General features: G+C 38.1%; 2 protein-coding genes across 9 annotated transcripts in view; both read right to left on the bottom strand.

Annotated features, from left to right (window-relative positions):
- The window catches only part of LOC111870026 (ubiquitin carboxyl-terminal hydrolase 22), a 16,118-nt gene extending 8,091 nt beyond the window's left edge, over window positions 1–8,027 (bottom strand). Inside the window, exons 1-5 of the mRNA XM_023861967.2 lie at window positions 7,584–8,027; window positions 6,950–7,082; window positions 5,538–5,753; window positions 4,235–4,407; window positions 2,867–3,117 (exon numbers count right to left, since the gene is read on the bottom strand). Coding sequence (XP_023717735.1) covers window positions 2,867–3,117; window positions 4,235–4,407; window positions 5,538–5,753; window positions 6,950–7,082; window positions 7,584–7,703 — 893 coding nt within the window. The 5' untranslated portion in view covers window positions 7,704–8,027. The remainder of the gene's footprint in view (window positions 1–2,866; window positions 3,118–4,234; window positions 4,408–5,537; window positions 5,754–6,949; window positions 7,083–7,583) is intronic.
- A 3,356-nt stretch (window positions 8,028–11,383) lies between these two features.
- The window catches only part of LOC111870018 (lethal(2) giant larvae protein homolog 1), a 48,847-nt gene continuing 43,401 nt past the window's right edge, over window positions 11,384–16,829 (bottom strand). For 4 of the 8 annotated variants that reach the window (XM_023861943.2, XM_023861939.2, XM_023861940.2 and 1 more), the window contains 2 exons: window positions 14,950–15,011; window positions 11,384–11,845 (listed from right to left, as the gene is read on the bottom strand). In XM_023861943.2, coding sequence (XP_023717711.1) covers window positions 11,759–11,845; window positions 14,950–15,011 — 149 coding nt within the window. In that variant the 3' untranslated portion in view covers window positions 11,384–11,758. Of the gene's footprint in view, window positions 11,846–13,660; window positions 13,670–14,949; window positions 15,012–16,829 lie in introns of all 8 variants that reach the window. The other 4 variants (XM_023861944.2, XM_023861941.2, XM_023861946.2 and 1 more) reach the window with 4 other exon arrangements.

Raw genomic sequence — 16,829 nt, 5'->3', positions numbered from 1 at the left:
AAACCCCGCCCCAGCGCCACTTTGTCCACCACAATCCCACTTGACCAGAACCGGGATCGAACCCGGGCCACCATGGTAGGAAGCCAGTGACTAACCACTTGAGCTATGGCGCGGCCTAAGTCAACAGTTAGTAGTGAGTCATGAGTTAAAGTCTCGCTACCATGCAAGGACTGGGGAACACACAGAAGACTTAGTGTTTGCAGGAGTTATTCACAGAGAGGGTAGATCAGTGACACTCTTATAGATAACTGTAGTTATAAGTTATAAGCATTCAATAAACCCAACTACCGATCCAAATCTCGTGTCTAGTCACTAACATGTGATAACATATTTAACCATTTAAAGATGACATGAATATGCATTTAAATTTGTGAGCCACGAGAATTACATTTCTTAAAATTAATTAAACAGACACTGATCATGAGGTTGTTTCACTGTAATCTCTTTTTACAAAATTTAATGTATCTGTTGGAGCTCCAATCTTAATAGAATACTGCCACCAAATTAAAGGCATAATGAAAAGTCACAGTATAATTCTTTTTAACACTTAAATGCTGTAGTCTGTACATGGCATGCCAGCAGTTTCTGTCATGTTGCCATCCAACATACACAGCAGGTGTAGTGCAGCGGTAAGGTTCAGCTTGCACTTTGAACTGTTATTTTTCACATAAAGTAATTATTTTGGTATGAGATTAAAGAGGAAATTGTAGGCTATCATTTTATAAATATGTTGTCCCACTTTGAACTTCCCGTGGCCGTTGTAATACATTTGAATTATTTGAAAAGTTTTTCTACTTTACCAGTTGGTGCGCTTATTATGATACAAACCTGTCTCCACCTTAGGAAATTCTTATGAACTAAATACAGTAGAACTTGGTTATAACGTCATCAAAGGGACCTAAAAATAGTGTCGTTATAAACGAATGTCGTTGTAACCGAAATGGGCACTTCCACAGTAGTCTTATGTTAGTCACGTAAAAATCTACCAAAAACCGAGTTAAAATGTTGCATTTTTTAGTGAAATACGTAGTTAAGTACAGACTAACATAACATTAACGTGGAATTTCCCAAATGTGTACTATCAAAGACATATTACAGCGCTTTTCACTGACAATACACACAATATTTCACGAATCACTTTAACTTTCTCTTCAATGCTTAAAACTTTCCTTTTCATTGCCATGTTTACGCTACTGCACTTCTCTGGGTTTAGGCAGGAACACTATAGGGTAAGTAGACAATGTGAGGTCCTGTTAGACGAGATTCTAGGAAAGGAATGCAGTTAACAACCTGCCGCGTCCTCTTGCACTATTCACGCAGTCCCACCCCACACCCTTGTTTTCGCATAAAACCCACGCTCCTCTTGCAGCCCGCGGTCGTATTCTTCCAGGACAGTCACGTCAGCAAGTAGAGAAAGTGAGGGTGGACAGACACATTGAACTTTCCCACGATATCAGAGAAATTCAGGAATGAAAATGACGTTACATACGAGGTTGATGCATTTGTGCATGTCGTACTAAGCAAGGTATAAAAACAGTTGCTTTATGAGGAATAAGTTCGTACCATTGAATATTGTATGCAATAGACAAGGTGTCACAGAAACCGATGTTGCTATAACCAAGTTTTACTGTATGTTAGGCTTATACTCTGTGCTGTCCTGAATGTTGATCGAATGAAAAGTTGAATCTCTTTAGGCATATTCTGACCAGTGCTGCTTCTAGATTGGAATTTGTAACAACAAGAAACCACATGGGGAATGTAGGACTTTGAGATGTGATGTTGACTCTAAGAATTGTGTTATAACCAGTATGTAGCAAACAGTAAAGAGTCCTCTACATGAATATTATGAATTCTCCTTTGTTCTATAAATACACATCACACAGTCTGGTTTTAGCAGCTAAGGCCAGCCATGAGCAGCGAAGCGGCCAGTTGTGTTGCGTCATGACAAGCAGGAAGCAGTGCCGCATCACAGTGTGGGGAGGAGGGGGGGAGAGCGCTGACTCACCTGCTACGTCACCGCTGGGGATGGGGGAAGGTGTTGACCTTGGTACAACACGTCACAATATATTTACTTCAAAGTGAATCAGAACAAAGTTTTATCAGATTCGGAAATTGATACCGAAAATGGACATTTGTGCTCTTCTCACTTCTGTGGTAAATGGCAGAATCAAGAAAACTGTGAACGTACACTGGAAGAATATGCAAAACTGTAAGGGAGAAAAGGAAAATTTCTGAACGCAATGATAACATAGAGGAATAACTCGAGGAAAAGAACAGATCGATTGTCAATCAGAATTTGGTGAACTGAGGGACTCTTTGTGAAATTTGCTAATGCTGTAGAACGCAAAGTGGCGGGTTGATATTTGTCAGACAAAATAGTGCCCCATTTAAGAGAAAGAAATTTTATTAGCAAGATTTCAGCAACTGCAAAAAATCAAGATCATAGAAACAGTGTCTTGTGTGTCAAAAACTGCGTATTGGGGTGACACATGTGACATAGGACTCTGTATAGAATGCTTTCATGACTAATACACTGAGCTGAATTTTATTCCTAATTTTTATAGGCTTACTGTGCCTAAAAATAATATGAAAGCAGTGTGGATGAATACACTGATTCTATAAACATTTCTGAATGTAATATGAAAATTAGAAAAACAAAACTCCAGTTTTTCCCTAATTATTATACTTTAAGTGAAATGTTGCATTTACTGTTTTAAATGTTTAAATATCTTCCGTCCCAAGGAGTGAGTAGGAATTAAATCTCCTGCATAACTGAAGGGTTAAAACAGCTGCATATTCTTTGTAAAAAACTACCTGATATGCAAGGCATTAAAATTCAACCACGTGACTGTCCTGAAATACTCACTTGCAAGCTTGGCATACAACATCAGACTGGAGTCCTCCAGTGAAGATCTGGTCAATAATGCAATTACAATGGTGTGGATTTGTAGTTGGAAGGGGGCTGGATTCTTTACAGTGGCGGTGCATCACATCTAATGCAGCAATGAAGAATTCATGCGCATCTTGCTGTTCATAGCCTGCCAGGTGACGCGCATGTGTCCAAATGAGATGAAGCAGGCGATGCAGCGTTAATGGGGCCTTATTACCAGAATAGAACTGTAACACACAAACCATGCAATTATGCTCAGAAATTAGATTTATTTAAGGTCGGGTTTCACTGATTAAACAGCACTTAAATCTGGATTTATTTAGTGGCACTTCTCTGAGTGTTGGAAAATAGAATCATGAATTCGGCAGAGAACTTATTGACTACCTGAGTGACAATCAGCTTCTCTAGAAGTTAGTTAGTGCATTTAGGTGTGCCTACTTAAGATACCAGCACGTGGCTGAAGTGGGTGAGAAAAATATTGTCACGTGTTGGGTGTATGTCATGTGACAAATAACTTCACGCCATATTGGGTATAGTGAATTTATTCCACTCACTCTCACAATTACTGCCATGGGCAGTATCACAAATACGTCTCCTGTTTCCATACACTCCAGCGAATGCTAGACTGCAACTGACTCGTTAATCTCTAGTAACTCACTCAATACTCACTCGTAACTGGCTCAATCCTCACTCACTGAATAGTGTTCGCTGCTCCTTATTTAGCCTCGGCACGGACAACACAGAAAACAGTTACGTGATAGGTACGTCACAATATAAAGGTAACCTACTGACAAAACATTTCTTAACATTCTTAAAAAGTCCATCAATATGTTGGAAGTGTCAATGAACAATTTTGTGTGACACTCGTCTCTTTGGTATAAGCATTAAAATAAATCAATAAAGGGTTGAAAGCATGTGAAGAAAATATTTACCATTGAAAGGACAGCATCTGTAATTCTCACAGATAAAACTGCTTTATTTTTCTGTTGAGACAGAATTTTGTAAAGGTAGTAGTATATGATTTTTAGAGAAATTAGCATTTATAAATGGTTGATGTATTATTCTTAAATTATATTAAGATGATGCTCTAACTATAGGAATTATAGAGCACTCAGTGAGGTGGAAGAATCATAAATTGTATGTCAGCATTTGATGGTACTATAACATTCATCTGAAAAGAGAAAAATCATGAAATACCCAACTCTGGATAATCAATAATCTGGCTGAAACTCAAACCCCATAGTTCCTAAATGCACATCCAAAGAATTACCTTTACACCAACTTTCATGGTAATTTTAGGTGCAAATGCTTATTCAGTACATATTTTAAATATTATTAACGTACTTCCTGGAAGAGTCTGGACACTTCACACACAAGGCAGCGGCCAGGTTCATCTTGAAACTGACACAGATGACGGTCAGCAAGGAAGAAATCTCGAAGAAGTGGCGTATGAATGAGAGCCTGTACGATGCAATTCATGAAGCATGTGTTTCCTAAATTAAGAAGACCACGGAGACCTAAAAAAAATTATGCATTAATACCAAAGGACGAATGTGTTTTAAAGGCAACTTCCAAGTCACATAAGAATGAACATGTGCCAGCAATAAGATGAAAACCAATTCTAGAATTTCCCGACAGTACCAAAAAACTGTGCTATGCTCATGTCAAAAGTTCCCTAAACCTGCACACCATAATCTGTGCGAAATTCATCAAATGCTAAACAAATTAAGTGCACAATACAGTAAATGTGAAGAATGTATAAGTTCAGTATGCAACAATGATCAGTATTAAGAGATTTTCAAAATGTTGATGTACACTGAAAATGCATCTCAAAAGAATAAATTGCATAACTAACACCATGGAGCTAACTGCTTTTTGAGAGGCCAATAGTCATTCAGACACTTAAGATATACCCCACATGTTACAGAACCCAAAGCATCATTACTGTGTTCACAAGAGGCCACCATGTATCCCTAATTTCAGCCAGATGAATTCAGTTCACATACGCCCCATCCTATTTCTCTATTTTAACAGCATGCCCCCAGCTATAACTAAATCTTCCTAGTAGTTCTTTCCTTTAGACTTTCCTACCATAACTCCTTTCCTATGCCCTGCCCATCTCATCCTCATGACTTGATCATTCTAATTGTATTTAGTGAAAAGTAGGGGTTATGAAGCTCCTCATTATGCAACTATCTCAGACCTCCTATTGTTTTATCTCTCTTCAGTCCAAATATTCTCCTCAGCACCCTGCTCACAATTACCCACAGTCTGTTTTCTTCCCTTAATATCGGAGACCAAGTTTTACACAGTATTAGCACAGTATTTGCAGCACTGAACATTAAAATTCTACTAATTATTTAATTAGGATTTGGCACAGATAACAAGTTTGATACTGTCTGATTTCTTAGGCAATTTAATATGCATGTTTTCTGAACTGGGTCACTGGTTGTCACTGTTATATAATATATTACTTTATATTTTAATATTAGTGACAACAGCTGGGATAAAACCAGAGCAACTCTGAACACCAGAAGAGGATGCTAAACACTTGACCACATCACAGCTCCTATAAAAACATTTCACACAATTGGTTGAGGAAATTTATTCAGTCACCATGAAACTTAAGATCTCATACCCATCTCACCTATTGTAGTATTTTCAATTAGTTTCCTTCTGCGTGGATTTCTTCGAAGGAGTTCTATTTCACGATGACTTGGTTCCCAAAATTGATAGACAACTGGCATGCCAAGTGACTTTGCTGCCTTCAGTCGATGTTCATGTGCTACTGCTACCAGTTCTTGGTCATATACATAATCACCACACTGGAAGCACAATACTGCTCCATATGCAAGGTCGACAGCTGAAAAGGAAAATGTTCTTTACACACATTTAACTGTCTGATAAAAAAATGCATCGAGATAAAACAAAGGCAAATTGTAAGATGAAGAATACAGTGTTGGAATTGAGGTTCTCACAATGATGGATATGAAGACTTCTATCTTCTGGTTCATAACACTGTGTAGTCCAGTGAAAGACAATCAGTGTTTTGGAGGATTTATTACCCCCTCAGCATTGAAGGGTACGTCAAGCAAGAAACCAGCATGAAGAGGATATCACACTCCGAATCCTGCCTCCTTCTTGTCCATTTCTTGTTTGGATTACCTTTTGCAGGCTCTGCTCAGTACTTGCTTCACAGCGATTCCTTACTTTGCTTACTCTTCAACCCTAAAGATGGAGGTGATATGTTCCTCTCAAACATCGCCTAACTTTCACCTGACTACATGGTATTATATCCCAGAAGATTAAACTCTTCAAAGAATACAATGTTTGAAATTTGTATGTATGTTCCATACTTCAAGGTTTATAGATATGAAGCATGAATTTCAGTCTTTTAAAAAAGTAAAAAGTAAAGCTATCCCTGTACCAGGCTGTGAAGGCCCATAGGGTTGTGAGATGCTGAGGGTCCCACATTATCTAGACAATCAGCTCACAGATGGCGGTAAGGTTGTCAGCCTTACGCGCTGGCCACGCTTTACTCCCCAGGAAAATTATTTAATTTCTGTTAGAGCCTGAGTCGACCCCGGGGCCACAGTGTGGCTGGAAGGATTAGGTCAACTGAAAAAAATCCAATGACCTCATCAAGACTTGAACCTGAAACATTCCGGTTTGTAGCATAGCACTTCAACCAACTACACTACCATGTGCCCGCAATGTCATTCTTTTAAGAACATTAATTCATCAGTCCTTAAATATGAGAACTTTGCGTTATAAAAACCTCCATCATGCCAGTCAGTCTCCAGGCCAAGACTTCATCCCTGAACTTCAAGAATATAAAGGATTACTACCACTTGACCATGACATTCAGTATGAGTATATATGGGTATTGTATAAGCAAAAGGTTCAAATAACAAATGTTATCACTTCAAATAAATTGGGTCTAACAAGAAATAGTTGAAATGTGGCCTGGTAAGTGTGCTCCAGTATGGTGAGAATCAAAATCTGTATCAAGCATAATAACTAATCAAATAACAGAATTTTACTTTTGTCTGTCCATACCTAAGAAGTGTTTCTTGAGTTTGGCATGCTCTTGAATATGTCCACCAACATAACAGCCGAAAAAAATGCAGTGGAGACATGAGTGTAGGCGTGATCCAATACTGTTGCATATGTGACAAAAACACGCAAAGGCCTGAAACAAAAGTAATACTAGTATCACTGAAACACATGAATACACAAGCAAAACTTGGTTTTAGAAAGACATTCAAATTCCGTTAATAATTTGCTTTATTTACGATTTATTTAATGATGATGTCAAAAGTTCAGATTACATGTCACTGGATTACTGAATAGCGAATTGGAAGGGATTTGGAGAGAGAGATCGTGGCTAAATTTGAGGTATTATTGCCGTCATTCGCTTGTAGGGACTGAGATAAACCACGATAAATCTTGGCCATGACAGCATTTCTAGGGGTCGAAGCCTGAACCCAGGACTTCCATGAGCGCAAACAATTCTACTGCGACGTTCGGTCCAGTGAGCCAAAGTATTGAGAAGTACCAGTCATACTCACCATTTTCAAAGCGACTACCTATATGAACATAACAAACTATTACTGATATTAATTTCATTGCATTCTACTGTCCAAATGACAGCGATAAATGTTAAATGGCCAAGTTCAAGACGGACACACACCTTTCTACTTCGAGCCTCAGCTGTTGTACACGCAACAAAATATGCGTGAATTATTCGGTACGGCTGTATCCCTTTTGCAGCTTTAAAATTATTCAGATGTATGCAACCATGATCGCTCATTTCAAATAAAAATGAACGAGTATTAACCAACCCAACCACCTCCGCCACCTAACTGTTTACATGTAATGCGGTTACCGTCCTTTCCTTTGCCGAAAGCCGGCGAGTTTCCATCACCCCTCGCTCCCCTAGCGATGAAGCGAGGAACTGTGTCCTAATTCATGAATTCATGAACTTGTTTCACATCTCTGTACATTACGTACGTTATTACAGCCAAATTTCCATTTCATTAATCAAATTACAAGTTAGTCAGTTCTGGCAAACTCTAAAATTACAGCCGTACTGCCTATATTTCATTTATACCGACAGACGAGCCAAAGCAATCGTAAGATATGAGAACGATCAGAAGCGATAAGAACGTACTTCAAATATTTCCACAAAGTCCCAACAGATGGTAGGACAACCTATCGTTGATTGTACTGCCACGTAGTGAACTTCCGGAACTCTTAGGGAAAGGGCACATTAAAGCATTAAAGAATTAAAGAATTAAAGAAACTGGCAACGGCGACGCTGCCACAATTTCCGACAACTGCCTTTCCGTTTCAATTTGCGCTGCTACATTGAGTACCATTTGTTGAACTCAGGCTGATAACAATTCTCAGAAATTGAGGTTACATTGCTGTTGCCAGTTTCCTTGGTGTGCCCTCGCCTTTAAAACGGAACGAATTTGAAGAATCTGAAGAATTTTCTGAGCCGCTTTGGACCTTGTGTCAGTTAGTGAAGGTAGTGATCATTCGAGCTTAGTTTTCTTCAGGACTTATAATGGCTTGTAGTTAGTACTGAGTCAGCTTTTGAGGCTTTACACCCGGTGGATGTGTGTATACATTTAACGATTTTTTACTATCTCGATGTTCATTCTTCAATCTTTGCATCTTGTGGGTGTGGGTTGTTTTGTTGACATTTCGGAGACAACATTATATACAATACGACAGCAACCCTTCCCAGATCCACACAGTACAAACAACATGAATCATCAACAATAATAATTTCAACTTTCATCTGGCACCCATACTGTAGGCTAAGGATTGCTTTAAGCTTTAAGCGTCGAGTTTTGAACTCCAGTTAATGTTAGTAACTCTGAATAAGCAAACATGTTGAACAGTTTAATAACCAGTCTACCAGAAGAGCAAACCCGAACTGTCACCATCAATTCTGAACAGACAGAGATCTCAAAGAAAGTCGGTAAAATTCTCAACAGCTAGAGCAAACAGTAACATAATTCCAACTAGTAATGAAACCAGGGGCCAGATATCTCTTCAGTAGCGTAGACTTTTCTTTTTATATTCAGGGTTGGGTGAGAGAGTCCTCTGGTACAAAACTCAGACAATGTATGGGGGAAACAGAGCATCTGATATCAGTTGCCACAGGAAACCAAAGTACTTGCAGAAAATGTGTCCCACAGATCCCACATGAACTAACCTGGGAGTGAACCCATGTCATTGTAGTTACTGCCAGAATGTCCACCATTAAACAACTTACCTCTTGATTTCAAGGTGACAGTTGTGACAGTTATTATGAAACAACAAAAACTGAGCAGTTTTCCACATATATTTTTATATTAATTGACCATCTTCAAGGGTTGTTTACACCAATTATTAGAACTATTCCCTCCAAAGATGTCTCCACCTTGTTGTGGTGGTGGGGCTTGTGTGACCCTGTGACCTGGAGAGCTATGCCAGCAGTAGTTTAACTACCGGTAGGATCACCCATGCCAGAAAGGTCAAAGGATAGAGTCCAGACTAAGAGAGAGACCCTGGTCCTCCAGGTTGGGGGTTAAGCATGAGGCCAACAACCTCATCCTGTAAAAAGAATTTTGTTCAGAAACGTAACAACCAGCCTTGGGTCATCATGTGTGGGTCCATTCCTATAGCAGCCTGCATTGGTCGTGGAGACTGGCTGTAGAGGAGGCCAAGGCACACCCAGGGCTGTAGCGCCGAGTGGTAGGTAGGTAGGTAGTATTAGAACTATTAAGTTTACAACAATATTTATCATACATATTAAAATAATAATTTACATTGTGAAGTTGTAAACTGTGTATGTTATATCACACAGTTTTGCAAGTCTGTAAACAGTGATACTATGAGGTGACAGGAGGTTGGAGAAAACTGCACAATGAGGAGCTTCATAACTTGTACTCTTCTCCAAGTATAATTAAAATGATGAAGTGAAGGAGGATGAGGTGGGCAGGGCATGTAGCACGAATGGGGGAGATGAGGAATGTGTATAGGATATTGGTGGGAAAGCCAGAAGGAAAGGGACCACTGGGAAGACAAAGGCGTAGGTGGGTGGACAATATTAAAATGGATCTGAGAGAGAGAGAGGATGGGATGGTATGGATTGGATTATTCTGGCTCAGGATATGGACCAGTGTAGGGCTCTTGTGAACACGGTAATGAACCTTCAGGTTCCATAAAATGCTTGGAAATTGAGTAGCTGCAGAATTTGCAGCTCCTCCAGAAGGGCTCAGCACCGTAAGTAAGTAAACAGTGATACTATTTCAATATAAAAATGGTTGTGAAATTGATAAAAGTAATTTTAATTTGTCAAATTTTATGCTCTTGGTGAATAATTTATGATTGAAATGTAAGTTCCATATACTTTGGAGTTAGTATCAATAACAGAAAGTATGTACTGATGAATGGGAAATGATCACCCATAATTGATGACAAGAGAGGGGGCAGTCTGACATGTTCCCAAAATCTGTGAATATCTTCCTCTATTTATAGCTCACAGAATATTATCTATCCCCTTTAAAACAGTCACCTTGCATGGCAATGCACCTCTCCCACTTTTGAAGCACTGTTTAAAGGATGTGGTATCACCTTTAAATCATTCATTTCATTAGTGATGTCTTCCACTGTCTGAAATGACTGACAGCTGACTACAAATTGGAATGTTATTGGAAAAGGGGCGATGGGGGGGAAGGCAGTACCTACAAAGGTATATGTGGTGGTAATCAGAACTTAACATTAATTTAAAGGGAGTACCCCTGGAAAAATAATTTCCATTAAGTTGTTAATCACATGGATACTGTGAATAAATCATAAATTATATAAAAAAGAAAAAATCTTTATTTCCATTTCTTTCAATGGATCAATTGGAAGTGATGCTTTTACAGTTCACATGTTTACTGTATACTAATATACACTCTACAATGGCCAGTTCAATAAAATATAACTGAAGAACAACAGAAAAGAGAACAACATGCCTGGCACAAACATTTCAGAATAAAAAATTACAGCATTTAGGAAAATGTAAAATATAAACTTCAGGAAAGTGATCACATGAAATCACTTTCAACACACATTCTTGCACATACTTATACATATAGACACACAGACTTGCAGTCATACACTTATACGTATGAAAAGGTATGCAATATTTCTGTTTAAAAATCAACCTTCACCAAAATTCCCACGTTTTCTCAAACTGAAGAATCTATGGCATTTAAGAAATTTAAAAATTTCAGTAACCAAATCTGTACCATAACATGGTAACAGTGTGAACCGATAAGAACTTTGCCTTATATAAAAAGTCATAAAACTTGCACAAATAAAATTCTATGCATTAAAAAATATATATAGCATCCATTACTAAATACAAAAAAAAAATACTGTTTTCTTAATATTTTACAAAGGTATCTGCTGCCTTCATCAGTAAAAATTACCTATTCCCTTCCCTACCAGCAAAAAAAGCTCTAGGTAAGTTTAGGTTTAGCGAGAGCCATATCATGCACAGTAGCGATTTGGCAAATTATTTTTAAAATTAAGCTGCTCTGGAACATAAAAATTAACAGAAATAACTTCATAGTCACTGTTCATTAAAAGAATGGAATGTTCAAATAAATACAATGTATGCAACAGCAACATACCCATTTCAGTAATGATAACAAAACCATTACCTACATCAAGCTGGGCACAGTACAGCATCAGTACTGTTTGGGAAGGACTGGGTATGGCATTCACAATGAATAAAATGGAAGGAAGCGTTCTGTGCCCTCTACAATGATGCCACAAACTGAAAAGGTGGGAGGAATCCATTACACAGAGGTAGGCCTGTCACACATCAGCCGTCACAGCTGCTGTAATCGATGGCTCCATCTCAAGGTCTTCCATCTTGGCTAGCGGTGCCTTGCGCGAACTAATCTAGAAAGAGTTACTTCATCTTATTATACAGAAAATGCAAGTTTCACAAATTTCAGTTAAATTTGTATGTAGGCACACACACACAGACATAAACAATATTAAGCATTTATGTTGTGGCCACACTAGAGAAGTAAAAGATTTATGAGGGCTGTAGTCAAGTTAGGGTGGTGCCAGGACACCATCTTGGCATGCTTTTTAATCTGACAGGAAACATAAAAGCTGTTACAGTCCATGTAAATTTCAAGATTTTCATGACAATGACTGTTCAAATTGTGGTCTTCTGGGTTGTTATTCTTTCAGAAAAAAAATAGTGCCTCAATCTTTGGTGTTGGCCTTGAAGATGGAGGCAGCATGTCCCTCCAAAACGTCAGTATCCATCATGGTTCTTATAGGTCACTTCTTTTTTTATTGCTAGTGGGGTGGGACTAAGTCCTTTGTACTGTGGCCACTTCTGGCCTATTGTACCATCCCCAGATAGGTGAGGGTGATTGTGGAGCAATTGGTGGAATGAAGATTGGCAGGGGAAACTGAAGTACTATGAGAAAACCTGCCCCAGCGCCACTTTGTCCACCATAAATCCCACTTGACCAGACCCGGGATTGAACCCGGGCCACCATGGTGGGAAGCCAGTGACTAACCGCTTGAGCTATGGCACAGCCTTATAGGTCACTTAATTTCTGACCATTGACGTGGCAGTATCAATTTAAGTATGTACATTCTGTAAGCTGACTGTCCTTCAATTTTACCTGAAACTGTATTCTAGACTGTTCTGTAACTTTTATTTTTATGACTAGTAAAACACTTTAAGCAGAGTTCAGTATGCATTCCTCAGTTTGCTCAGGAGCAAACACCAAGCACAACAACATCCCTACTTGATTTAATATTTACAATTCTTATACTGACACCAAAACTGACATGTTGATTTACATACACTCAACATTTCTGTAATAATGTGCAGTTAAGCTTGTAAAGAAGAACATAAGTAGAAGTGTACATTACAGATATATTTCATCTTACAAACAGGACAATTTGTGATAATTACCACTGCTCCTATACTAAGGTGTTTCATGGAACTGTGAGGAAGGTTCATATAATGGTAAAAATCATTAAAATCACGTTTCAATGTTCATATTGATGTCTTCTTTTGGGCCGCGCCATAGCTCAAGCGGTTAGTCGCTGGCTTCCCACTGAGGCAGCCCAGGTTCCATCCCAGGTCTGGTCAAGTGAGATTTGTGGTGGACAAAGTGGCGCTGGGGCAGGTTTTCTCCGAGTACTTCAGTTTCCCCTGCCAATCTTCATTCCACCAAATTCTCCATCATCATAATCACCCAGGGCAGGTACAATAGGCCAATGAGTGGCCGCTGTGCCGAGCAGACCCAGCTGGACTCCACCCCCACACTAAGCGAAAAAATGTCTTCTTTTTGTCACAGCAATCAGAATACAAAACCTGTGAATACTGGGGATTAAAGTGAATTTAAACACACTATAAGTCTAACATCAGAACTTTTCTATTATATAAGCATGCTGACATTTATCTCGACTGTCCATCACAATATGAAAAAAAAATTTAATAAAATACTGATTTCGGACAAATATACATACTTGCAGGGGAATTTGACGACACATTTGCTCATTTGTAAGTTCTAATATTACATGCTTCTGCTATAAGGGCTATAGAAGTGACAAACTGCTTGGAGAAACTGATTGTAATCACACAAAATCCCACTGCACACATGCTATTACAAAAGCTAAAACACTTCCACTTTTGTAAAGTGTGGGTAAGAGAGGAGACAAGCAAGTGAACGGGATACTTACTCACGGCAACTGGTTGAATCAAGATGAGGCAAGCGTGAAAAAAGGAAACAAAAACATTACCCCAGAATCCTGACAGAAAGTGAAGCCAGGACACACTGTGTCAATATTTAAAAATACATCCAGTCTACAATTAAAGTTGGGTCTGTCACAATCAAGCCAGAATCAGTGATTTTATGATACGTTAATTTTCTTTCCTGAACTCTTCCTATAATAAAATACATTATATTTCAAGTTAATTACAAACCCTACTAATATACGCAGAGAAAAGGAATGTTTTTACAAATATCAATTTTTCATTTGCTACAAACAGGTAGTTTACAATTGTATAGAAGAATGTTGAAATGGGAATTGGGGTATATGCCACTTAAAGTCACATTAACATCAGCCAGTACTGAAATAATCTCTATAGTTGATATTTGGCCATTTTACATCCTATGAACTGACCATCAAATCCTAATGTCTAATTTTATAACCTTTGCCTTTTAAAGGTTCTAACAAGATGACCCACCACCAACTTCTAAGATGGAAACACCATTCATACTCTTCAATGTACCTGTATATTTTCAAACATGTGTATGGCATTTACTCTTAGAAGCAGTGAACTTCTATTACAGCCTTTATTTCTACAATGAAAATTAAAACTAATGACAATATTTTCGGTTTTGTAACAGCAACTTACAGTGCATGTGAAAAGTGTTTCAGCATATTTATACAACGAATGTGGCAATGGCCTCAAACCCTGATGCTGAATTATGAACCATTACAGCTGCTCATTTGGAATTTAGAACAGATATATCAAACGTATAAAAAGCTTATAAGGAATTTTCATTTGTTGAAGAGCACCAACACTGCAACTGCATGACTCTCTGAAGTGGAAACCATTGTTTACTATCATGGGCTCTACATTAATTGTTCAAAATAAAACCTCAGAGGGGCCTACACCTATTCTGCTTTTTCCATTCATACCTTTCAAATAACTGGACCACTAAATCAAATGTATCATTTAACCGACTAAACAACATTCTGCTATCACATTTGTTGCATGAAACCTGCCTGGATGACGAACATCATCATATAAGTGAAATCAGAGGGCATAAAGTTCCTGAAACTAAAACCATCAAGCATAAAAGCCCACGGAAGCTATTTTTTGACATATAAAATGAGTACAATTAAGTAAATAAATGTAGTTAGATGATAAAAGCCAGCCATTTGAGAGGGAAGAGAAATAAGAGGTTGTAACACCCAGAAGCATGAGCAAGCGGCCAAATGGTAAGAAATTAGGTTCTAACCTCATTGAGAATGTGTGTAGCAGGCGGCCCGTCTGCAGGGGGGGAGGACTCAACAACAGCTACTGAATCAAGACAATAACACAACACATAATCAGGCAGGCATACAGGACAAGATACAGGGAAGGAAACATCACAATAATCACCACTACATTACTGTCAACAAATGTCAGAGCAATACCTCAGATCTTAAAACTGCCATGACTACTACACAGAGTTCCTTTAGTACAACAATTCACAATCAACATTTTACATAATGGATATACAAACAACTTAATTTTGTAATACAGTAACTGCCATAGGTATTAATTGCTGGTGTGGGGCGAATGGTAGAACATACAGAACATTAGAAAAAAATTTTAAAGCTCTGTCTGTGCAACTTCTCTTTAATTTCAAATCATGCAAATACTAAAATGATGTCAGTGGACAAGGCAGTGAGAAGTAATGAATTTTATAAGCATAAACTACCCTTTTATAGCCTTGAAGTAAAATATATCTATTTACAAACATTAAAACCATTCTGTCTTCCTTATTAGCAAACACAAGACATTTATTAAATGTAAGTTGTCCTTGTACTCAACAAATTAAGCAATATGCCATGAGGGCGTATGGGGGAGAGGATGCATAGATTCACATTTTTTTTTAACTCGGCACTAGCTGGAGGTAAGTGGTCAGCTTCACACCCCTGCTGCTTTACCCCCGGGGTAAGAGCCCCCAGTACCCATTGGATAGTAGGCTGGGTGGATCACAGAGCCGGTCTGGACGATATGGAGAAGAGAAAATTTTTGACACTACCAGGACTCGAACTCCGACCTCTCAGTCATCCAGCCCATAGCCAGATGCTATACTGACTACACTACCTGAGGTCCTATTTATAAAAATGTATATACACATAAATTCCTCACAAGTCTCTACCCACCACTGGTGGTGTGCATTAAGACAATACGGGCTGAATCCCATTTGATAACAGACAACAGAAGTGACACATTACCTATATGGGATTCTGTCAGATTTCACATAATCTTACTGCAGGCCAATCTTTCAAGGTACTGCTGAAGAATCATGAAAATGGCCAATCTTGCAATTATCTAATCTTATGAACCATGGATAAGGTGAACTACCATACAGAATATGATATTTATGATTTCTACAGAAAACAAGCCACTATCAAGTGTAACTTTAAGAACTGAAGTGGTTCAAGAGCAGGGAAAACTAATTAATCAAAAGTAGAAGAGAATGAAATTGCATCAAAAGCTTACATCCAAAATGTTACAATCAGACAGAAGTGCAATTTTTTTTTTTTTGGATATGAAATTAAGCACAATACAAAACTTCTATTCTAAGGTACTGCTATGACACCAAATTTGAGGTGCTGCTCAACCAAGCAATTCTAAAATGTATACTACTACTATAAAAAACATATATCAAGTACTAAAGACAATCAGAAACTTCACAAGACATTATCAGGGGTGACAGTTTGTAAATGAGTTTCTAAATGATTTCTAGGATTTAAGAAATAAAACTAGCATTCTGAAAATTTAATCTACTGAATATGCATGGAGCAAATAAAGGAAAACTTTAAAATAACCATCCATAAAATTCACTTCCTAATTAATATTTTAATAATGTAGTAACTGAGATAAACCCCCTCCCCCATAAAGGAAAGAAACAAAAGGGGGAAAAAACTCCAAGGAGAATGCCCACAGACTGTCCCATTTTAAAAGATATATATGAGGGGGTACCCAAAAGAAACCGAACTTTTTTTTTTAAACTTATTTATTCAAATTTTAAGCACAAACCTTCAATCCCCTTCAAAGTACTCTCCACTTACACTAATACACTTGTCTAGTCTTTTATTCCATTTTTCAAAACATTGTCTAAAT

This window comes from Cryptotermes secundus, unplaced genomic scaffold, assembly GCF_002891405.2.
Source record: "Cryptotermes secundus unplaced genomic scaffold, Csec_1.0 scaffold109, whole genome shotgun sequence".
NCBI lineage: Eukaryota > Metazoa > Arthropoda > Insecta > Blattodea > Kalotermitidae > Cryptotermes > Cryptotermes secundus.
This window is presented reverse-complemented; position numbering and strand designations above follow the sequence as displayed.